Source organism: Furipterus horrens, unplaced genomic scaffold, assembly GCF_987537825.1.
Source record: "Furipterus horrens unplaced genomic scaffold, mFurHor1.1.pri manual_scaffold_9, whole genome shotgun sequence".
Classification (NCBI taxonomy): domain Eukaryota; kingdom Metazoa; phylum Chordata; class Mammalia; order Chiroptera; family Furipteridae; genus Furipterus; species Furipterus horrens.
Window position 1 is genome coordinate 85,503,755 of NW_028327179.1, and position 24,641 is coordinate 85,528,395.

The 24,641-nt window shown below is 47.2% G+C and overlaps 1 protein-coding gene across 1 annotated transcript; it reads left to right on the plus strand.

Moving 5' to 3' along the window:
- Positions 1–1,441: 1,441 nt before the first annotated feature.
- SMO (smoothened, frizzled class receptor) lies at positions 1,442–21,815 on the plus strand. Its single transcript, XM_090287496.1, has 12 exons — positions 1,442–2,330; positions 13,092–13,297; positions 14,359–14,568; positions 14,797–14,969; positions 15,281–15,500; positions 15,597–15,720; positions 16,992–17,084; positions 17,751–17,859; positions 18,593–18,778; positions 19,177–19,325; positions 19,859–19,993; positions 20,253–21,815. The coding sequence occupies exons 1-12, from the start codon at positions 2,006–2,008 to the stop codon at positions 20,684–20,686; spliced, it is 2,364 nt and encodes a 787-aa protein (XP_090143622.1). The 5' UTR covers positions 1,442–2,005; the 3' UTR covers positions 20,687–21,815.
- The last annotated feature ends 2,826 nt before the right edge of the window (positions 21,816–24,641 follow it).

Here is a 24,641-nt window from a genome sequence, read left to right on the forward strand (position 1 = left end):
ACTATGTCCTAATTGCCAGGCCAGTCATGCTCTGAGCCATAGTCATAGTTTCCTCCACTTATAATGCCAGTTCCATTCCTCTCTACTCTTCTAGCTCCTCCTACTCACACTTCAGAGCTGGATTCAAATCCCACCTCCTTCTCTTACACCCACACTGATCTCTCCCTGCTATAAATTCCTATAGTATATTCACTCTACACCTCATTTAGGCAGCTTATTTACTGAGTGATTAATATGCATGTCCTGCTGCACTAGATGCTATGTGTATGCAAAGAATAGAATAAGGTCCCTGTCCTGGAGGAGAAGACTTTGCTGTGTTGTCATAATATATTACTGTTTCTTGAGAGCAAGCCTTGTCACCACAGTAAAATGCACAAGTTCTGTGAGGGTGTCATGCTTATCAAGATGCTATGTACATCATAGGATTTCAGAAGGACTTGCTAAATTGAATTAAATTCATTCTCTCTCTCTCTCTCTCTCTCTCTCTCTCTCTCTCTCTCTGGCTTCCGATTGAGGATGGTAGCGAAAGTGCAATCACTAACTTGCCAAACCTAACGGAACTAGTCCATTTCAGCTAGGCTGAAGGGGGCGGGGTAGGGGGTAAAACAGAAAAAGCCACCCTAGTGCTTGCCCCATCAGCAGCACAGAAAAGTTGCTCAGTGCTAGTCTATCCTTCTGGCTGGATGCCTGGCTCTAGGGGTAAACTGTGAAATCAACTGCGGTGACTTGCACAGGCAAAGAAGTGAGTGAGGAAAGGCAAAATGAGCAGAATGAACAAAGAGAGCAGCAGAAACTTCCTCGACCATCATATGAACAACAAGGGCCATCAAAGATGGACTGGCTGCCTGTGGACCCAACCAAAGACACACCAGGGCCAGTTGTTGAAAATCCCAATTCAGACCACACATTGTAGCAATAAAGTCTTGAGGTTGGCATGTTTGGTTTCTAGACACCTGCGCCCACAGGTAACAGCAGCCGGGACAGCTGCCTGAGTGACTCTGAGATCGTCTCTCACACAGGTCCGGAGCTGGAAGGATTTTGACAAGCGGGAACCGCAAACCCTGGTTCTTCTCCGTGGAGCCCCGGGACTAGCTGAAACATCTAACCAAAAGCAGAGAAGACTGGCAAGATGGGGAGCGGGTAGGGAGTAGAGGTTTCTGCTTACTTCAGCACACCCAATCTCTCCCACCGTAAACCAGAAGGGTATACTCCCTGCAGACGACCAAATCGAACAATCCCCGGGCTTATTAAGGTGCCCGCTGAGTCTCCGTGCAGCTCCGGGACACGATTTCCACCTATCTCTTGCTCTGAGGCGGCGGGCCGCGCCACCAGAGCCCCTCGGCCCGGGACCCCTCTGCGCGCCAGGGTCGCAGAAGCTCGCGCTCCTCCTCTCTCTCATCCCCTCCTCTCTTCCCTCCCTCCGCCAGTCCCTCCCCCAGCCGTGGAGGAGGGGGGCCGGGCTTGGCTCGACGAGGCCCGTGCATTCCAGAAAGCCTAGCGAGCTAGAGCAACAAAGGAACCGGGTAGTCGGCTGGGAGAAGTCGGGGGGCTGCGGCGCGCTCTGGCGAAGGTGGACGCTGGGCCCCGGGCTGGCACGGGGGCGGCGCCGGGGACCGAGTGCCAGACCCCCGGCCTGCGCCTGGCCTCCATCGAGGGGCCCGGAGTTGGTTTTTAATAGAGGAAGAGGGAATGGGGCTGCAGATTGGGGGCCCCGGGAACTCCCGGGGCTGAAGACAACTTGGATTGCTAGGGAAAGGGGTAGGTAGCTGTGCATCCCGGCCTGGGCCTCCGCCGCGCGACATGGGCCCCAGGTTCCAAAGTTTTCGAAGTTGGGCGCCGAGGGCCCGCGGCGCGCGGAGCATCCGAGGGGACCCAGCACAGGACTCACGGGGCTCACAGGTCGCCTGAGTCGCCTCCGCGGCCCCAAGGGTTGCGCGTGTGCCCAGGGGGCTCCGGGGAGCGGGCGGGGGGCGCCGGGGCTTCTGCTGAGTTGGCGGGCTTGACCATGGCCGCTGCCCGCCTTGCGCGGGGGCCGGAGCTCTTGCTTCTGGGGCTGCTGCTGCTGCTGGGGGGCCCGGGCCGGGGGATGGCTTTGAGCGGGAACGCGACCGGGCCTGGGCCGCGGAACGCGGGCGGGAGCGCCAGGAGGAACGCGGCGGTGACTGGCCCTCCGCCGCTGCTGAGCCATTGCGGTCGGGCTGCACCCTGCGAGCCGCTCCGCTACAACGTGTGCCTGGGCTCGGCGCTACCCTACGAGGCCACCTCCACGCTGCTGGCCGGGGACTCGGAGTCCCAGGAGGAAGCGCACGGCAAGCTCGTGCTCTGGTCCGGTAAGCGCTCGGAAGCTGAAGTCGGGGAACTGCGATGGTGGGATGCGGGGACTGGGAAAGAGTAGGCTCGGGCCTGAGCTTTGGAGAGGGCGGGAGCTGCCTCCGGGTTACTTGGAGTAACAGGGAATGAAACTTTTTCGGAGGCTGTATGCAGCATAGGACCCTCCGTGATGAAGAAGGAGGGCGAGGAAGTTGAGGAAACGGGTCACACAGGGCCTGAGCAGGGTGGGTGAGCAAAGAAAGGATACGGAGGAACTAGGGGCCCGTCAGGAAGGGACTCTGAGCCACGAGAAAGGACTTAAAAAAAAAAAAAAAAAAAAGAGGAGATGCTCCAGATAAGCGCCACTCTGGAAGCTGAGTCCTCAGTGATTCAAGATGTTTAGACCTTGGAGAAGAGACCAGGAAATCCAGTTGGAGAGGAAAAAGGGAAGAAATGTTAATAGAAGATTGAGGCATGAGGAGTAAGGGGTGAAAATTAAGTGAAATGTGTGAGGAATAAAAACCCACTGATACTGAGTAATTCAAAGGTAACCAGAGGTTCTGGCCAGGTAGCTCAGTTGGTTAGAGCATAGCCCCAAAGTTCCATGGGCAGGTACAGGACTCAACCAATGAATGCAGAAGTAGGTGGAACAACAAATTGATGTTTCTCTTCCGCCCCCTCTTTCCCTTTCTCTCTCCCTCTACCTCCCTTCCTCTCTCTAAAATCAATCACTAAAAAAGTTAAAAAAAAAAAAAAAAAAAAAAAAAGAAAGAAAGAAAAGAAAAAGTAACCAGAAAGTTCCAGAGATATTGTTTTGGGAGACAGAAAATTCAGAGAACCCTTATCTTGTCTTGCTTTCACAGGAGATTTCACAGTTTCTGATTTTTGTCTGAGACCATGAAGGAATGTAACTATTCTAACGATTATTTGCGTGTTCTTTGGAAGTTTGTGTCCTCAGGCTGGTCAGGGCTGTTAAAGGACACTTGTGTCTGGGATGTTGAGAGCCTGTAGATATTTCCATGGTGACCTTAAGTCCCAGAGCTCTCCCCTCAGGGCGGGATTATGGTCCAGCTTGAAAATCTGCGGACTGAACCCAAACAGATCCTTCCTTAGCAATGTGGAGTGAATTATGTCCCCACCTGTCACTCTTCTGAGCTGGGGGCTTGAAGGGTGCTGAGGAAGGAAACTGGCCTTGTGACCCCTCACTTGCTTCTAGCCAGTGTGATTCAAAACTGACATTGAAAAAGAAAATAAAATCCAAAAGCCAGGCACAGATCTGGCAACCTCCTTTTGACAGACCCCAAGTGCCCTACATCTATCTCAGTTCCACCCCGGTATCCCACCTCTCTGATGTCCATTCTGCCCTGGGTGCTGCTGTTAATGATCCTGATGGGGAAGTGTATGTAGGTTGCCTGTCATTGTCAACTAGGCCATTAGAGTTCTCAAAGTTTTTGCCAGATGCTGGGCAAAGCCATATCATTCCTGGCTTGATGCAGATGCCCAGTGGGGAACTTGGAGGATGGTACCCATGGAGGAGCTTCATCCTTTGTGGGTATCAGGTCAGCATGTTGGCAAAGACCATGTGTAATCAATGGTAGCTTTGAAAAATCCATAAATTACCATAATATAAGGTCTGTAATTTTGCATGTATGCTCTCTTTATGGTAATATGTTTGTATAAATGTGTCACAAATAGTAAGGTACAGTATATAAGAAGGGGCATACATAGAAACTCACTTTAGTCTTTAAAGTCACATAAATGTAAAGCAGAAGGATGAAAGAATAAAAAAGGAACACAAAAGGTATAAACAATATTTCTTTGAGCACTACTTGAAATAAGGCTTGAGTTTAGGAGCCAGATGTATGGACAATTCAAATAAATCTCTTAGCACTAGAATCTCATCCAGTTCTGAACTGCCCACACTATAAGAGGATATTCTGTTTCTCTCTACTTATGTGTTTTTCAGGGGCCTATGGTTGAATTCTCCTAAGGTGTGATGCTACCTTTCTGTTCTTCCTGTCAAATCAAGGAGGAAATGTATGGACTTCTTTCCAGCCCTTACTCCTGAGAGCAGCTGCTGAGTAGGCAGAAGTGGTTTTGTCAGGAAAGTTTGGGAGTTAGAACCACCTGCTGGCTGTGCAGGTTGGAACCACACTAGCTATTACTCCCACCCCCCTGGGGGGAGGGGCAGGTTCTTGCAGGGGTGGCAGCACTGAATGCAGACCCTTAGTTCACTCTGAGCTCTTCTCTGCTGCCGACCAGCATCCCTCTGCTCAGTCCCATTCCTGTGTGTGTTCTGATTGTTCACTTTCTGCTTTGGATCCCGTGGGATGTTCTATGAAGTAGGACCAGAAGCAGTGTTGTTATGAGCTGAGTCAGTGGGTAGTTAAAGTCAACCTGAACCAGAAGTGAGAACCACAGACAGGCCATCAGCTGAGAATTGTGGCTAGTGACCAGGGACTGGTCCTGTCCTGAGTTAGTGGTCTTGATTTGGCATTAGACATGGTCATGTCACTGGGCTCTTGGAGGTATTTTTGTGGGTGAAGGATGAAAATTATCTAGATTGTCTTCTTCTGTAAACTTTTGAAAATAGAGACTTGTTCATCACCTTTTTTCTGAAAACCTGAGTTCTGAGTACACCCACCCACCCAATCATTTATTCATTTAGCTGTTGGATGCTTGCTACATCCTGGATCGGGTTCTGGGGCATATAAAGATGAACAATGCAGACATGAACCCTGCCATCAGGGGGAGACAGAAAAGTAAACAGGCTTTAGCAATGTTTGTGAGAGGTGTTGTGACAAAGTGAGGTGCTGAAGGAACACAAAGGACTTTGTGGAGCAAGAGAAGACCCTTCCCACAGAAGAACTGTTTACCCCATGACCTGAGAAATAAGTAGGAATTACCTGGGCCAAGAAATGGTTGGATAGGAATAGACAGGAAGAGGAAATAGCATGCAATAAGGTGAAGGGGTGAGAGGACTTCATACTTTTAAGGAAGTTTAACAATTTCAGTAGTACTGGATCAAAGCATGTGAGAGATAGAATTATAAGAGATAAGACCTAGAGAACTAGAAAATAAAGGGACTCATTCTCCATATTAAGAAGTTTGTATGTTATCCAGAGGATAATAAAGAGCTTTTAAGCAAGGTAGAAATGTGATAATGTTTACATTTTAGAAAGATGTCTTGAGTACCATGTGAAGAAGTCTTGGTTGGAGGAAAAACCTGGAGGCTGGTTGCTTGTTTAGAGAATGGTTGATGGAGTCTAGGTGAGAGATGATGGGGGTCAGGACTGGGGTAACAGGCTGTAGGAAGTAGACAGATCCCAGAGTTTCAGAGCTAGAACCAATGGGACTTGCTGATGAGTCGGATGGAGGGCTTGAATGGAAGGTAGTACCTTTCCTTTCATTAAGCCAGAGGATACTAGAGGAGGAGGAGGTTTAGAAGAAAGCATGGGTTCAGCTTTGGCCAAGTGAGTTAGAGGCGCTTATTGGATGTCTATGTGGAGAGTCCCAGCAGCTCTGGACTAAGAGTTGCGAAGAGAGGTGGCCACTATATGCTTCTTCCGCCCAGACTTCTGAGCCTTAGGAAGCATACCATTGAGTGAGGAAGTTCATAGCTCACGTTGGGCTAATTTCTTGGTTTGCATAGAACTCGGATCTCTCCTCTATCTTTCAACTCTCCGTATGTGGGCTTCTTCAGGCATTCAGCATCTTCCCCATTTTAGCTTGAAAATGCCTCTTCTGAGGTATTCCAGGTTGATCAGACAAACATAATATCCAGGTCATGGTGCACCTTCAGCCAAATCTGCTGAGGTAAATGGGGCACAAAGCAGAGAGGCCAGAGGCTGGCGAGGGAGGGAGGTCCCTGAGAGCCAGCACGTAGCCTCTTTAACCACTGCTGTACTCTGTCACCCAGCCACAGTATCCAGTAGGAGAGAGCCAGGGAAGCTGGAGGAATTTCTCATTTGCCTCTCAGACATCTAGTTGAGATGAGAGGAGGGATGTTGTTGGTGATGGTGAGTTATTTGCAGGATCAGATCAGAACGAATTTTCCTTAGAACTGTTCCAAACATGGCTGGCTGATGATCAAAATCAGTTTATATATATATCGTCGTCGGCAGCCGTCCGTCTCGAGAGACGATGGTGTAGCTTCTTAAGAGTCTATCTGCACCGCCGAAAATGGTTGTGCAGTCCGACTCGGGAGTGACATGGTATCTGTCTCCTCCCGTGTTGAATCAAGTGCGATGACGCTGAAGCTACAGAGCCTGGGCAGGGTAATATGGAGGGTCTGCTGTTGCCCATGCAGCAGACCCCCCCTCTCTTCGCAGCTGAAGGGTCCAAGGGAAAGACGGAGTCGATACAGCTTGGCTTCAGGTGCGCCGCAGGAGTTGCCGGTGTTGACTACAACGTCAAACCGCCTTAGGGACTCCGGCTCCGGATTTTCTGTCGGGGTTTACTCCCTTAGCCTTTCCCCTGAAGAGGTATGCCGCAAGGCAGCGGAGGTTTTTTGGAGTCAGAGTTTTCCTTCTCTGATGTACCCTGACTGGAAGATCGAACCAGCGACACTTAGCTCGCAGGCCGACGCTCAATCCACTGAGCTAAACCAGCCAGGGCCCATATATATGTATATAAAGTATAAAAATATGGAATAACACACATTTACACATGCTGAGGTAATTTAAGGAACCTCAAACGAAGCTTAAATAATATTGAGCACTGTTTTGCTACAGTTAATTGTATCTATAAATAGTTTCTAGGGAAAATAAATGATAATGGAAGTTGAAAAAATAAAAAGATGGAATAACACCCACGGGCCCACATTTTCATTTTTGCTTCAGATTCTTAACTTTAATTGTGAAATGTAGCATGTGTATAGAAAATGCACAAAACACAGAGGTACTGAATAACAAATAATTATCAAGAGCCACCTGGATCAAGAACTAGGTCATGGTGGGACCCCCAGAAGCTCCCCTTTGTCTTTCCAATCACACCACCCCCTTTTTTAAAAGTAACCAATTTTTTAACAATTATTTCCTTTTTCCTCTATATTTTGCCATCTAGTTTTGGAGTCCCTAAACAGTATATTTCAATTTTGCATATTTTGACCTTTATACAGTGGAATCATGCTGTGTGTATTCTTTAGTGTCTTGTTTCTTTTATTCTACATTAGTTTTGTAAGATTCGTGTTATCACAGCTCATTTTTTTCATTGCTGAATAGTATTCCATTGTAGAATATATCCCAATTTATTTACACATTTTGTTGTGGTTAAACATTTAAGTCGTCCCCAGTTTGGGGCCACAGAAAATACTATTGCTGTGAATGTTCTTTTATGTATATCCTCGTGCACCTGGGTATGTACCTACAGGTAAGAGGGCATGCATACCTTCAGCTTTACTAGATCATACCAGAAAGTTTTTCAAAGTGGTTATACCAACTTCCATTACCCCTAGCCCTATAGAATAGTCACCATTGTGCCACATGATCCCTGACCCTTGTATTGTCCACCTTTAAAATTTTGCCAGACTAGTGAGTATGTTGCGGTATGTGTGATTTTTAATGTGCATTTCTCTGATTGTTAATGAGGTTCAGCACTATTTGAAATGTTTACTGGCCATTGGAGTTCTCCTTTTGTGAAGTGTCTGCACAAATCTTTGGCCCATTTTTCTATAGCACTAGCTGTCATTTTTATAAGATTTGTAGGAGCTCTTCATGGATATTAGTCCTTTATTGGTTATATGTATTGAAAAGATTTCCTATTCTGTGGCTTGCCTTTTCATTCTCTGTGTCTTTTGTTGAACAGAAGTTCTGAACTTTAAGGTAGTCATTTATCAAACTTTTTATGAGTAATGTTTATTGTGACTTATTTTAAAATGCCCTTTTATACCACAAAGCCATGAACATATTCTATTAAGCTATTTTCTCAAAACTTTATAGATTTTCTTTTCATTTTAGGCACATAAATCACCTGGAGTTTATATTTTTAGAACTCCAATTTCATATATATTGTCAACATCATTTGTTAAAAGAGAATATCCTTTCTCTACTATTCTGCCATAAATCTAGTGTCCAAATATATACTTGTTTCTGGGATCTTTATTCAATAGGTCTATTTGTCTTTAAATTCATAAAGTAAAACATATAGAACTGAAAAGAAGCATTTTGGATTACAAAGGAAATTCATTATGTTGAACTATAGTTATCAAATAGTTTAAAAGTTTGTGATCTACTATTTTTGTGCTTATTTAGTAATACACTATAAGATCTGATGTGGGTTTAATAAACACTATAATATCAAGGTGGTGATGAGCAGTGGCAATATCTTGAGATATCTGCAACAAAATTATCTGATTTCCATTTGTGACAAAGCCACAGGTATTGCTAACATTACTGTGGTAGATTGTTTACATCTATAATTGAAGGAAATAATAAATTTCAGTTAGATGTAATTTTTTCTCATCCATGTTCATGGATTTGTAAATTTTCTCCAAGAATCCTATGTAAACTCGAGGCTAAGGACCTCTATTTTATAGTATGGCAGTATCTAATAGAGGGTTTGGGCTATTCTTGATTCTCTTTGCTTTAATATAAAAATAATTGTTGGTGGTTTTGATTGCCATTACATTGAGTATATAGATTAATTTGGAAAAAAGACATCTTTACAATATTGAGTATTCCAATCATTTCATTATGTATTTCTATTTAGATCTTTCATTTTCTCAATATTTCTTAGTTTTTTTCTGCAAGAAACTCTTAAATGTCATTTGTTAGATTTATTCCTAAATATTTGATAATTTTTATGCTATTATAAATGATCCCTTTAACATTTTGTTTTGTTTTGTTGCTGATATATAAAAATACAATTGATTTTGAATCCAGTAAACTAGCTAAATTTATTCTACACATGTAGTTATCTCATTTGTGAATAATAAGTTTGTTTCTCTTTTCAAGCCATATGTGATTTATTAAAAGATTTTATTTATTTATTGTAGAGAGATGGGAAGGGAGGGAGAAAGGGAGAGAAACATTGATGTGCAAGAGATACATACATTGATTGGTTGCCTTTAGCACGCCACCAACTGGGGACCTGGCCTGTAACCCAGGCATGTGCCCTGACCAGCAATTGAATATGTGATGTTTTGGTTCTCAGGCCGGCACTCAATCTACTGAGCCACACCAGCCAGGTCAAGCCATCTATGTTTTAATGTTTATTGCCTGGCTGCTCTATTTAAGACCTCCAGTACATTGCTAAATGGAAGTGGTAATGGTAGCAGCATCCTTCATTTTTGACTTTTTCTGTGTTCTAAAGTGAAAACTTTTCTACCTTTTGCTATTAAGTATGGTGTTAAGTGTAGGTTTCTTGTAGTTTACATTTCATCAGATTAAGGAAGTTTTCTTCTATTCCTAATTTGCCAATTATCTTTTTATTATGGATGGATGCTGATTTTATCAACTACTTCTGAATCTATTGAGATGATCATATGATTTTTTTCTTCTTTAAAAATTATGAATGTAGTATATTGATTAACTTTTCTAATCTTAAGCCAACCTTACAATGGTTTTCAACTTCACTGCTCATCAGAATCACACAATCTTTTTCGAAGTTTAAATGTGGAAAATGTTATTTTAAAATTTTATGAATGTAGAAAAATGTGTCCCTGTATTTTGTTTCATGTTTTATTAAAATAAGAAATAAAACAGCACAGATAAAGTTGATGTCACCTTTCTTCCTATTACCAATCTCATTGCCTTCTCTTCTCTGGGAAGCTTTCCTCATCTCAGTAATTTGCATATTTTTTAAAACTTAATTAGTTTTAAAAATAGGTGGCATATACACATAGTACAAACTTCAAAAGCAACAGAAGTTAAATCCCTCCACTTGTGTTCCCAGCTACCCATTTCCCCTTCCCAGAGGCGACCACCAACACTGGTTATTGTGTGTCCTTCTAGAGATTGCTAGCATATGTACAAATGTAGATGTGTCCTTAGTTTGTTTTCTCCCCACAAACAGCAGTAGCATGCTCTCGGGGCTGTTCTCCACTCAACTACATCCATGTAACAGGATATACTGAGGTAGTTCCATTTCAATGCAAATAGTTCTACCCTGAATAGTGTCCTATTATATTGATGTATGATTATTATTTTAGTTGGTCTGCTATTGATGGGTATACATTCAGGTTGTTTCTACTCTTTTGCTGTTACAATAAAGCAATGAATAATCTTATAAATTATCTTTGTGAACATGTGAAGTGAAATTGCTAGTATAAAATTTTGATAGATAATACCAAATAGCATCCACAAGTATTTACTAATTTTTATTCCTACTAAAAATATACAAAAGTGCCGGTTTCCCCCACACTCTTGCTAATATAGCATTTAAAAATATTTTGATCTTTCTCACTCTCAAGTTTAAAATTTTTATTTCAGTGTAGTTCTATTTCACATTTATTTTATGAAGAGTGAAAGTGAGCATCTCTTTATGTGTTTCAAGGCCATTTGTATTTCCTTTGATCTGTTGTGTTTGTCTTTTGCCCTTTTTTCTATAGGCTTCTGAGTTTCTTATTGATTGGGAAGAGCTCTATGCATGTAAGAAAATTAGCTCTTTACTCGTAATATGTATAAAGTATATTTTCTCAGTATGTTGCTTTTTTTTATGATTTTGTTTAAATCTTTTATTTAAGAGCTTTTGGGTTTTGTACCATACATCAAAAAACCTTCACTCCGAGGTTTCAAAGATCATGTCTCATCTTTTCTTTTAGTACTTTATTTTTTTTAAATAATGCAATTATTTTGATTCATCTGGAATTCATTATTATGTAAGGGCTCAATATACATTTTCCTTAGATGGCTCCTCCATTGTCATTTAAGATTTATTTAATAATCTATCTTTTTATTGGGGGCTTTACTTTTAAAGAATGAAACAATATTTAAAATGAAAAAATAAAATAAAAACCAAAAACCACAAATATCACAAATCCTGAAAAAAATAACAATATTTTGGTTAATCAACTGCCTGCTGTTCCTCTAGAATACATTTTATTCTAGTGAGTTTTCTCCTACGATTTTTAATAAACATTCAGTAAAATTTTCTTTTCCTTTATTGTACAGTTCTATGAGTTTAGACAAACACATAGAGTTGCATAACCAGCCACTGCATTCAAGACAGAGAACAACCCCATTATCCCCAAGTAGTGTCTCATGTGCCCCTTTTGTAGGCAAACCCTCCTCTCACCCAACCCCTGGCACCCACCGTTGTTTTCTCCACCCACACCCGCTCAGTCAGAATTTCTGAGAGTGGGTTCTCTACCCAGAGTGACAAGGGTTCCCCCAAATGATGCTGATTTGAGTCAGGTCTGGGTACTGTTGCCTGAGATCGTTGCTTCTTAGGTGACAGGAACTTGCTCAGCGCCCCGGAGTCAGCTGTGTCACAGTGAGAGCAGTGAGTGGGCAGAGGCCTCTCACAGGGAATAATGCCAGCTAAACAGTTCCCGAGTGCTTACTCTATGACAGGTACTGTACTAAGCAGTTAACTTGTTATCTCACTCTGGACAACAGTAAATGTATTGTTCCCATTTCACAGGTGAGGAAACTGAGGGTAGAGGCAGAGATGAAGTAACTTGCTTAAGATCACACAGCCAGGAAATGGTAGAGCCAACATTTGGGCCCAGGCAGGCTAGCGGCAGTGTCCATGCTCCTTACCCCTCTTACTAGATGCCCCCCCCAAAAAAAGAGCAGTTACCTACCGACCCCATGATCCCCTGCCCAGCAGTGTGGCCATCACCCATTTTGGCTCTCAATCAAGTGCTCAGAAGCTTCTCCTAATTCAACTTCTTGTTTGGGAAATAGGTGTTCCTGAAGCAAGGATGATTCAGGAGGGGCGAAGGGGGCAGAATGTTGAGTGAGCCCAGCCTCTGGGTCAGCTGTTTCTGTCTTGCTGACACCTCCTTTCCTCCCTCTGCGCTGGACACAGCCTCCTCTGTTTCTCTCCACCTGATCTCCGGTTTCCTCCTCTGGCCTCAGAGTACCTGGCCCCCCTGACTACCTCTTCTTAGCTCCCACCTGTTCTGTGTTTCGTCTGAGCTTGGTAAGAGGACCCGGGGTCCTGGAATCTTGGCAAGGGCAACCGTCTCCTGGTTCTGGATCATGGGCCCTGTGAGGGGTGGGTCCTACCACTCTCCTTCCCCCTGGGAGAGGCCTGTAGCATTTAAAAAATGCCCCTGAAAAGGTAAAAGGTAAATCAACCTGGAGTTCTCAGCCAGAGGTGCTTCTCCTCCCTAGCAGGGCATTGGGAATCGGGGGCTGTTTTATAAAACTTTAATTGAATTATAATATACATATAGAAAAACACACAGATCAGAAGCTTGATATTCACAAGGTAAATATACCCAGGTATCCAGCACCAGAGCAAGAAATAGAACATGAGTAGCATCCCAGAAAGTTCCTCTTCAGGTTTTCTTCTAATCACCACCCCTGGAATGGGGCTTGGGAGGGAACATTTTTTGGTTGTCTCAGTGACTTAGGGGCTCTGTTGGCATTTAGTGGACAGGGTCCTACGATGCTAAATGTTCTGCAATACATGGGACAGTCCTGCAGCAGAGAATCGTCCCGCCCAAGTGCCCCATTGAGAAATACCTTGCCCAGCAGCTCCAAGCAGTAATGGTCTACAGTGAGACAAAGAGAGATGCCTCAGGCCTGGGGAATAGGGGGTGCAGCTGTGTCTGTGGGTCCGAATGAGGAGCGGTCTTCACTGCAATGTGTCCACACTGTCATCACCCACAGGCCTCCGGAACGCCCCCCGTTGCTGGGCAGTGATCCAGCCCCTGCTGTGTGCTGTGTACATGCCCAAGTGTGAAAACGACCGCGTGGAGCTGCCCAGCCGCACCCTCTGCCAAGCCACCCGAGGCCCCTGTGCCATCGTGGAGAGGGAGCGGGGCTGGCCTGACTTCCTGCGCTGCACCCCCGACCACTTCCCTGAGGGCTGCCCGGTGAGTGCTCTGTGGGGCAAGGTCCGTGCTCCTGGGGCTGGTCAGGACCAGGCATAGGGCAGGGCCTGGCAGGAGGGGAGACGGGAGAGCCCAGAGCCTCCTCTTCTGGGAGACCCCAAAGCAGCAGCCATGGGCTCAGCAGGCCACAAATCTGAACTGAAGCTTTTATTTTTTAATAAAAGATAACAGTGTTCAACAAATACATTTTGAGCACCAACTCTATCAGGTGTAAGGGAATTACGGGAGTCACAGATGGCGGGAACCTATTCTGTGGACATTTATCATGTATTTAGAGAGTCCAGGCACATGTAAAACAGTGGGAGACACCAAGACATGATGTGTTCTAGTTCTGGGTAATGAAGGAGAACTCATAAGTGATAATAATAATAATGGTATTAATTATGGTAATAACACTATCTGTTATTATTTACTCTCTGCCATATACTATTATAGCTTTTTACATCTATTTATTCATTTACCCCTTCAGCCCCACCATGACATAGGTGTTACGTGCTGTTGAGCAGCTGACTCCTGAAGATACTATGAGTAATGTCCACACTGTCCTGTCCTCAACAGTCCTGCCCCACTCCTGCAGACTCATGCTTATGGCTTCTTATATGCAGTCAGTCCATCTTGTATTTGGTCTTCCTTTTTTCCTCCTGAATTCTATTTTTTCCCCAGCATTATTGTCTTTTCCAAAGAACCCTGCCTTCTCATGATGTGCCCCCAAATAGGGCAGCTTCAGTTTGGTCATTTTTGCCTCCAGCCATGTTTCAGGCTTCATTTGCTCTAGGATCAACGTGTTCATCTTTCTGGTGGTCCAGGGTATCCACAGAGCTCTCCTACAACGCCATGTTCTGAATAAATCCATTTTTCTCCCCGCTACATAATAGATGGGGAAACTGAGATAACAGAGAAGTCACATAATTTGCCACAGGTTGTCTCCAGCATCTGTGCCCTCAGTCTCTCTACCGTGCTACCCCTGAGCCTCCTATTAAACCAAAGGTCACCCTGAGCCTCCTGCTCCTTTTGAATGTTTTTCTTCCCTTCCCTTGTGCCAGAATGAAGTGCAGAATATCAAGTTCAACAGTTCCGGCCAGTGTGAGGCTCCCTTGGTTCGAACCGACAACCCCAAGAGCTGGTATGAGGATGTGGAGGGCTGCGGGATCCAGTGCCAGAACCCTCTCTTCACGGAGGCCGAGCACCAGGACATGCACAGCTACATCGCGGCCTTCGGTGCCGTCACGGGCCTCTGCACCCTCTTCACCCTGGTCAGCCCAGCCGAGGGCAGGCCCCCGTGGGGAGGGGTCAGGGGGAAGCCCAGGGCACAGCCTGTAAAGAGGGAAGGGAGCTGGATTATCCATGAAGGAGGCCGGGCTCTGGGGCAGGGAGGGAGGCGGGCCGAGGGTGGGGGTGGGGCGGTCCCCGAGGAAGGGTCATAAGGGTGTCTGCAGAAGCAAAACAACGCCAACCTCACGGACCCCACTTCTCTCTTCTAGGCCACTTTTGTGGCTGACTGGAGGAATTCCAACCGCTACCCTGCTGTTATTCTCTTCTACGTCAATGCGTGTTTCTTTGTGGGCAGCATTGGCTGGCTGGCCCAGTTCATGGACGGTGCCCGCCGGGAGATTGTCTGCCGGGCAGATGGTACCATGAGGCTTGGGGAGCCCACGTAGGTGTCTTGGGGACCCAGAGGTGAGGGGAGGAAGGCTGAAATGTATGTTTGGACTTGAACCTGAGATTTCAGGGTGGGATTGAGTTCAGCCTTGTCCTACCCAGGGTCTGTGGCATTAGGACCTTGGTTTCAGTATTGGGACCTTGATTGTTTGCATCCTCTTCAAATCTGACTGGGTTCTGTTTTCAAGCCCTGACTCCTAGGGAACCTCCAGACCTTAGAGCCGATGGTCTGGAGTCAGGGTGGAGAGAGCTGGTAGAGAAAATACAGAATGACCTCCCCAAGTGACTCCCCACCTGTCTGTGTAGCTCCAACGAGACCCTGTCCTGTGTCATCATCTTTGTCATCGTGTACTACGCCCTGATGGCTGGCGTCGTCTGGTTTGTTGTCCTCACCTATGCCTGGCACACCTCCTTCAAAGCCTTGGGCACCACCTACCAGCCTCTCTCTGGCAAGACCTCCTACTTCCACCTGCTCACATGGTCACTCCCTTTTGTCCTCACTGTGGCAATCCTTGCTGTGGCCCAGGTACAGTAACGGGTAGGGGCAGGGGTCCTGAGTGGGATGGAATTGAGTAAGGGGGCCAGTGACCGAATCTGCCCCTCCCATCCCTTCTGGCTGCAGGTGGATGGGGACTCCGTGAGCGGCATCTGTTTTGTCGGCTATAAGAACTACCGATATCGCGCTGGCTTCGTGCTGGCGCCCATTGGCCTGGTGCTCATTGTGGGAGGTTACTTCCTCATCCGAGGTGAGTGAGGACCAGGCCAGGCCTAGGGCCACAACATACTCTGAGCACCAGCTTTGTCAAAGGAGGAGCTGGACGCTGCCAGCTCTGCTGCCTTCACAGCGGCACCTCAGCCAGGTCACACTGGGTCTTATCGGCCTAGAAGGTGCCCCCTCTAGGCAGACACAGTACCTTGGGCACTGGATGTGGGACAACACCTTTGTGTTAGCCAGAAGAATGCACCCCTTTCTTCAGAGCCTTGACCCACACTCATGGCTGGTTGAGTGGAACCTGGGCTGGTTCCAGCCTCCCCTCAGCCCTTGGCCAGGTGCACTTGTGTGGTGGGTTACCTACCTACTCTGTCCACATGGACCAATTTGGGGACTTCAGTGTAACATGCTCCCTCTAAATTTGTATATCCCCTCAATGTTTTGGAGCTTGATTTCTCATCTCCCTCCTGCCCACAACACACATTCACACACAGTTTTCACAACATGCACAGATTCTCTGTTTCCTAATTTCCTTGTCCCAATCTGTCACTTCCACAATAAGCCTTCATATCTTCTTAGCTCATTTTTGTTGCTTTTTTTAAAAAAAAATTTTTAGGTAAATTTCAGTTTTCTCCCTCCACAGAAGGTCGGCCTTCTGCTCAGCCCACTTCTTTCCCTCTTTGACAGTGTCTGCGCCTCTGCTTTACGCTCTGAATCTGTGCTGTCCCGTTTGGCAGCCACTCACCACATGTGTTGAAACTAGTCCAGATCGAGATGTGTCGTAAATGTAAAATACACACTGCATTTCAAAGACAGAGCACCATCATTAATAAGTTGTAATATGAATTGCACATTGAAATCATAATATAATAAACAATGGCATACTGTTTATAAAATATATTGAAATTAATTTCATGTCTTTTTACTCGTTTCATGTGGCTTCTAGAAAGTTTGAAATTATGCATGTGGCTCATATTATATTTCTATTGGACAGCACTGTCCTTGAATCTCTTTTTATTGCCTTTTCCAGCAGAACAGCGTTGACCTGGCTGCCTTACTTAGTATGTACTGTCTCTGTCTTCTCCACTGTCCATCTGTGCTTTGCCCCAGTCTCTCCCATCCGTGACACATCTGCCACCAACTGTGCTCCTTTTCTCCGGTGTCTCCAGTTCCCCAAGCTTGACACTGGCACAGGAGTAATCAGACCTGGGCTCCAAGGCCATGGGAGCCTCCCCTGCCACACACCCCTCTCTCCCAGGAGAGTGGCCTCACCCCACTAATGTCTGAGGTGTCCCTTCTGTCCAGGAGTCATGACTCTTTTCTCCATCAAGAGCAACCACCCTGGGCTGCTGAGCGAGAAGGCCGCCAGTAAGATCAACGAGACCATGCTGCGCCTGGGTGAGTGGGTACTGGCCAGCCCTGCACTGCACCCTTCTGGAGCTGTGGGACCTGCAGGATAAGGTCTTGGAGGACATCTTAAGTCAGTGGCACAAGTTAGCAGCCATGGAACAAGAGACAAAGGTGGTGTGTGTGTGTGTGTGTGTGTGTGTGTGTGTGTGTGTGTGTGGTAGTGGTAGCAGCTCAAAAGAAGGGGACCTTCTCAGGTGGAAGAATTCGAGTTCATGCCAAGACTGCTTCCTTGTGCTCACTTCCCTCCCACCCCACCCAGCGGGGCCTCCCACAGTTGCCTCAAGTGCCCTCATGACTTATTTTGGAGACTGCAGTTTTTTTCTTTTTTTTTTTTAAGATTTTATATATTTATATTTAGAAAGAGGGAGAGGGAGGGAGAGAAACATGAATGTGTGGTTGCCTCTCACACGCCCCCAACCAGGGACCTGGCCACAACCCAGGCATGTGTCCTGACTGGGAATCGAACCAGCGACCCTTTGGTTTGTAGGCCGGTACTCAACCCACTGAGCAAGATCAGTTAGGGCTGGAAGCTGCAGTTCTTGAACTTGTGTAGCTTGAATTCACCTCAGACATAGCTATTTTCAGGCCCTCCTCCTCACAGCTGCTCCCACACCTGGGCTCGGTAACACTCTGCCCGCCCCTGGCCCTCCACAGGCATTTTTGGCTTCCTGGCCTTTGGCTTTGTCCTCATCACCTTCAGCTGCCACTTCTACGACTTCTTCAACCAGGCTGAGTGGGAGCGCAGCTTCCGGGACTACGTGCTGTAAGTGCAGGACCAGGTCTTGGGTACTCAGGGGAGCCAGAGCTGGGACTGCAGGGTCAGCCTTCCTGCACTGTTCAGCAGGGATCTGCCTAGCTTGCTCTGGGTGCCCAGGTGCCAATTGCTCTGTAATTTGCCAACATGGCAAACAGTCCGCAAGTCCCTGCTCAACTGCACTCCTGTGGCTGTCTGGCTGGTGCATTTGTAAATATTAAGAAGGCGTCTCATGTTTTGGCTTCTCTGGCCGACTCTGTTGGCCACAGAAGTTGCTCTCTCCAATTCTCACGTACTCTGACAGAGCTACATGAGAGCCCTGCACAGAAGTAGTTACTGCTCTGTGATAAGTTAACAGCCTGCTAATTTGCCTGTGCTTTTTTGTGTCACAACGAGGATGAATCAGAGAGTAAGGCATCTCAGCTGTTGAAAGAAGTGCAGCACCTACTGATTCCAGGAACAGCAGTTAAAATGCTTATTAAAATGAATACAAGTCCACGTCGACTGCTTTAGACTCCTTCAAGGTTCTAGCTTGCAGTCCGGGAAGCTTGTAAACCGCACTGATGCCTGGGTCTCTCCCCTAGAGATCTGATTTCATTGTCTGGGGTGTAGCCCAGACATCAGTAGTTAGTAAAAGCTCCCAGGTGACTCTAATGAGCACCCAGGGTTGCAAATCAGTGCTGAATGGGTACCCACCCAGGACACCCAGAAAGCCTCAGCTGTCTACCATCCCTCACCATAGGTGCCAGGCCAATGTAACCATCGGGCTGCCCACCAAGAAGCCCATCCCTGACTGTGAGATCAAGAATCGCCCTAGCCTCTTGGTGGAGAAGATCAATCTGTTTGCCATGTTTGGAACCGGCATTGCCATGAGCACCTGGGTCTGGACCAAGGCCACACTGCTCATCTGGAGACGCACCTGGTGCAGGTGGGGTCAGCAGCCAGCTCGTTCTGATTCTGAGGCCTTAGTCTGTCAACCTCCCTGTCCCAATCATTAGGTTTTGTCTGGTCCCATGGCTTCCAGCACAGCCTGGGGCTGGCGTGATTTCTAAGTCTGTGCCGAGTTGCCCCAAGCTGACTTCTCTGTGGCTCACCACTGCCCCCTGGTGACACCTCAAGTCCTAGAGAGCCCTGGCTGGGTGCCAGCATCTTTTAAGAAGGGTGATTTGAGAACTGGGCACACTGGAGCCCTACATTCTACTGGAGGGACTCAAGGCCTTCAGGAGGCTCCTGCCCTAGAGGGGGTTGGATTCGATGGTCTTTCACAAGATTTGATGGCAAGTGGCTGCTCCTCCACTCTCCCTCCCTCACTCCTGCTGCTCCCAGGTTGACGGGACAGAGTGATGATGAGCCCAAACGCATCAAGAAGAGCAAGATGATCGCCAAAGCCTTCTCCAAGCGGCGCGAGCTGCTGCAGAACCCAGGCCAGGAGCTCTCCTTCAGCATGCACACCGTCTCCCACGATGGGCCTGTGGGTAAGCTTCGGCCCCTGTCCTTTCCTGGAGCCACTGAACTCCTGCAGCATCGAGCCCCATTCCCTCCCAGGCTGGCGTGGACGTGGGGACTGTTCCGAAGGCTGTGAGGAATGCAGTGCTCCCTCTTCTCCTGGTCATTCTTTTCCAGCCCCCGACCCATCCCAAGTGACTCTCCTCTCTCTCCTTCTGCCCTGGATTCTGTAGTTTGGTTTGGTTCCCAGGGGACTCATCTCCCTTCCCCTTCTCCTGTCTTCTCCAACTGGTCTCCCCGCACTGGAGTAAGTCAGGCTTTCAGGAACTGGATTTCTGGCCTCTCATGATGCCTCATTCTTGTTCTCACCCCAGAAGTCAGCTGCTCTGTAATTTGGGAATGGGAAGAGATCCCTGTGATTACCGGGGTGGGTTTTCTGTGCAAGGTGGCGTGGAAGCCATTGGCTGGGGGAGGGTGAATGAATGGTGCTCAATAGAGAGGAATGGTTGACTGCAAGGGACTGGGCTGTCATGATTCCCTATCCTTTCCTTCCATCCCACAGCAGGTTTGGCCTTTGACCTCAATGAGCCCTCAGCTGATGTGTCCTCTGCCTGGGCCCAGCATGTCACCAAGATGGTGGCTCGAAGAGGAGCCATTCTGCCCCAGGATGTATCTGTCACCCCTGTGGCAACGCCAGGTATGGGGTTCAGGTTTTGGTAGGAAGGTGGGGGGGACATAGAGGCTGGGGTTACTGGAACTGTAGTACCAGGAGCTGCCAGAAGGCAAGGAGGGAGGAAAGGATGTGGAAAATCTGAAGTATGGGGCTGAGGCCCCAGAGGTCTAGAGGTGTGGGTCCCAGAGCTCAAAGTGTATGGGGGTGGGAGGAGGTCTGAGAAGAGAAAGGTGATATGGACACAGTCAGGGTCCGAGGCCCATGCCCTCTCTCCCATCATCAGTGCCCCCTGAGGAAAAAGCCAACCTGTGGCTGGTTGAGGCAGAGATCTCCCCAGAGCTGGAAAAGCGCCTGGGCCGTAAGAAGAAGCGGAGGAAGAGGAAGAAGGAGGTGTGCCCGCTGGTGCCGCCCCCTGAGCTTCACCACCCCACCCCTGCCTCGGCTTCCAGTGCCGTTCCTAGGCTGCCGCAGCTGCCCCGGCAGAAGTGCCTAGTGGCCGCAGGCGCCTGGGGAGCTGGGGAGGCCTGCCGACAGAGAGCCTGGACCCTGGTCTCCAACCCCTTCTGCCCAGAGCCCAGTCCCCTGCAGGATCCATTTCTGCCCAGCGCCCCAGCCCCCATGGCCTGGGCTCAGGGTCGCCGGCAGGGACTGGGGCCCATTCACTCCCGCACCAACTTGATGGAGGCAGAGCTCATGGATGCAGACTCAGACTTCTGAGCCAGGACAGCAGGATCTGGGACAGGAGATAGCAACAAAGAACATTCTGAGGCTCGTCTTCCTCCCTCAGAGTCCCTCCCCAGGATCTCTTCTTCCAGAGAACCTGAGGGCCCAGTGCTCTTCCAGGAGGGTTCTATATGTCTGGCTCCTGGCAGAACTATGGGAAAGAGCCCCAGCAAATCCATGGGTGGGCCTCACCCAGAGAGCAGCCCTGAGCTCCAGGGTCCCAGTTTCTGCCCCACCAGCTGGAGTCTGGCTGGCAGCGCCAGTCTGCAGTAAGGCCATGGGGTGTGTGCGCAGAGTTTCTGGTGGGGCAGTGATGGCAGAGGTAGGAGTGACAGTACCCAGAGGGGGCTGCGGCAGCCAGGGAGGCATCCAAACCCATGTCTGGTAGACGAGGGCTGGCTGCCCTTTTCTGCACTAATGGGTGCCCTTTCCTGGCACCCTCAGACCAAAAATGTTTATTGTGTTATTAGGCCTTTGACTAAGTGGAAACAGGGCTCCCTTCTCCCTCTTCCAGGTGGTTGTGGGACCGGGAGTGCCTGCTCCCATAGGGGCTATAACCTCTTCACAGATGTCCAGCTGGCCACAGCCTAGGCCAGTAACCCAGCCATGTTCTCCTGCACCCTCCTTCCTTCCTTCCCTCTCCCATTTCAGTTCAACCAGGCCAACCTTTTCCTCTTTCCTGTTTGTAGGTTAGCACCCAGAACTGCAGGCTTCTCCATCCCATCCCCACCCCCTACCTGTGTTGCTGGGCTCCATCTCCAAGGAGGAGATTGGCTCAGCTATAGAGCCTGGCATGGGGTAGAGGCAGTGAGTGGTGGGGAGCCTCTGGGTCTCTGGCACGCATTATCTCTTCCTGTATCCATCCAGTGGGGGATGGATCCTCTGACTTAAAGGGCTACCCTGGGAAGCTGCTGGAGCTTCAGGCAGGCAAGGAAAGCTTCCTTCAACTTCCACAGCTGGTGGGTGAAGAGATTTCCAGCCTCTTATAGGCCCCCTCCATGTCCCCAAGGCCCCAGTTTCAAGAACCTGGCAGCAGGAAGCCTGAGGAGCTGACTGGGTTCCAAATGGGGGATAGGGATGGGAGAAGAAATATAAACAGTAAATAAAAGGTTTTTTATATAAACTCTTGGTGTGCTTCTTTTCCATAGGCCCCAGGCTCTACCTGACTGTTTATCTGGTCCTGATCTCATTGGTCTCGAACTTCCTCCTCAGGCTATTCTGAAAGGCCAAGAGCTTGGCGCTAATGTGGTCACGACTGACAGATGTCTGGCTGACGTCAGCTTAACGTGCTGGTCATCCCTCCTGACCAGTTGGTTCTATAGAGACAAAAATTTCTCTGTGGCCACAGCTGCCTAACTGTGCACTGATCTTGGATGATTAAGACCACACGAGTGTGGGGAGAGGGGATTGAGCTAAAAAGAAAAAGAACAAACTCATGGACATGGATAATAGCGTGGTGGTTGCCAGGGTGGAGGGAGATGGAGGAGGGTATGGGGGGATAAATGGTGACGGACGGAGACCTCATCTGGGGGGTGGTGAACACACAATACAGGGTACAGGTGAAGTGTTATAGAATTGTGCGCCTGAAACCTGTATAATTTTGTTAACCAGTGTCACCCCCATAAACTCAATGAAAAGGGGGGAAAACGCACACACAGCTTGCCCTTGGAGTGACGGTTGGAAGCAAGCAGCCCCTGGCTAGTGTAGATGAGCATGGCTGCTTGTGGCAGTCCTGGGCCCCACCTCTGGGTGTCTCTTGCCTTCTTTAAGGGATGTCAGGAGGACCAAGTGCATTCTGACGCATAGCTTCCTCCCCTGGGCAGTCAAAGGAATTCAGACTTCCCTGAAGGAAGCTTGTTAGCCCTACTTCCTCCAAGAAGATGTCAGTAGAAGACAGGGAACTGGGTGGCAAGGACTCAGGATCATGTGGAAAGGAGATCTATGTGCTACCCCCACATAGGCAAGGTATTGTGGAGTATTGGCCAGACTTGTTCGGGGAGTAGCTCATGTGATGGGGGTATAAGCATTTTGCCCAGAATCAGATTGCAGGGGAAAGGGAACTAACTTTATTGATCTGACCATAGTCCAGGTACTTTACATGTGTATTATTAAAATAACAATAATGGCTCTTATTGAATGCTTGCTAGGCTCTCTCCCAAGTACTTCATATCATTAACTCGAATCTCACAGCAGACCTTTGAGGCACTGTTAACACCCCAAGGTGCTGAGACAGAAAACTTCAATGATTTGTCCGAGGCCATACAGTAAGTAATGCTTGGATCTCATTCCAACTCTGGCCCTAGGGTTGGTCCCTACGTACTCCATTCTGCCTCTTGTTTAATTCAGAGGGATCAGAGGAGCTAGTTTTTTGTTTTGTTTCTTTGTTTTTGTAAAAAGCTCAGTGAATCAAAATGGCTTGCTCACAGCCTCAGAGCTAGTAGGTGACAGACACTGGGCCCAAGGTCTTCCTGACTGAATACCAACTGTTTCCACTCAGTTCTGACTGTTGATTTGTCCTTCTACCCAGGTTTCCTATGTTATCTTCCCTCTGGTCACCATGTGTCCCTTGCTACCTTGCTCATTCTGGCCATCACTGCTTCTGTCAGTAGTAGTATAGCTACTTTTTAACCTTTATTAACAGTTTCAAAACAATAACATTTATCAGCGTTGTCTAATCTTTTCCGGAATAAGAGAATATGTTAACAATTTTCTTTCTTCTTTTCATCTCCATGGACATTCCTTCCATCCCTTTTTCTTTTAAGAGGGAATATTTATGTAAAGGGTGGGGAATGGGATAGTTCATTTAGGCTTTTAAAAGAGGAAATGTTACCTTTTTATGTCTGGCTGTGGAGGTTGATGGAGACTCTTTGACCACTAGAGGGCACTGTGAGCCCACCTTTCGTGAGTGTAGACCTTACGAGGCAGCTGGAGGCCCAGTACCACATTTCCCCAACCAAGAAATCTTGCAGTAAAAGCACAAAGAACAATTTAATCATATTTGCATCCACCCTATTTTTAAAAAAGTAAAAGTGTAACAGATTTATCTAAAGTCCTCTTTGACCAATACCTTGTCCCATTTTTCCTCCTACCTTCCCCTTTCTTGACAGAAAAAACTGTTTTTGAGTTCAGTGGGTTTCCTTCCAGTCCATTATTCAGTGGGATAAAAGTAGATTTACAGTTGTTTCTATGGAAAACAATATAATAATTAATAAATAATAATACAAGAATAAACCTTTCATATACTCTAAACTGTAAACCTACTTCCCATATAGAGGATAAGGATTTAGCTCTTTTTCATTCTTCCCCCACAAGGACAAAAAGAGGTGGAGCAGGGAGGAGCTCATAGTAACTGCTTTGAAAGCTGGAAAGGAAAATGATGAGTGTAAATTTAGCAGACTTGAAAAAACTAAAATCTTAAGTCAACAGTTAGGAACATGTATATTGCAGCACCACCAAAAGGCTCTGAATTGAAGGCAGCTGGTACTTCAGAGGGTAGAAATAAAAGCAGGATTGATCCCTGATCCCCCACCTAACTTTGCACAGATGGCTGCCCTTCCCAGCCTCAGCTGACTGTCAGTTTATTCTTTGCAGAAGGCAAACAGAGGGTCTGTAGTATTTGAAGGCATTGACTTCTTGCTTACAGAACTAATTTTAAGAAGTTCAATATGTTTCTGACTCTTGAGCTTTTGTAAAAATGTTTCCTTGACCTACTCCAGACATTTGAAGAACTCTTTGTCCCCAAATTTTGAAATTTTATATGCCGTATGTTATTACAGGTCTATTTTCATGTATTAGGATCAGCGCCTAAAGGCCCTTTTCATTCTGGATATTATAATTTGGGGAAATTTTTAAAATTATTTCTTTGGTTAACCTCCCCCCTCCTCATTTTTTTTCTTACCTCTTTCTGGCACTCATATCATTCAGATGTTCAACTTCCTGGACTGGCTCT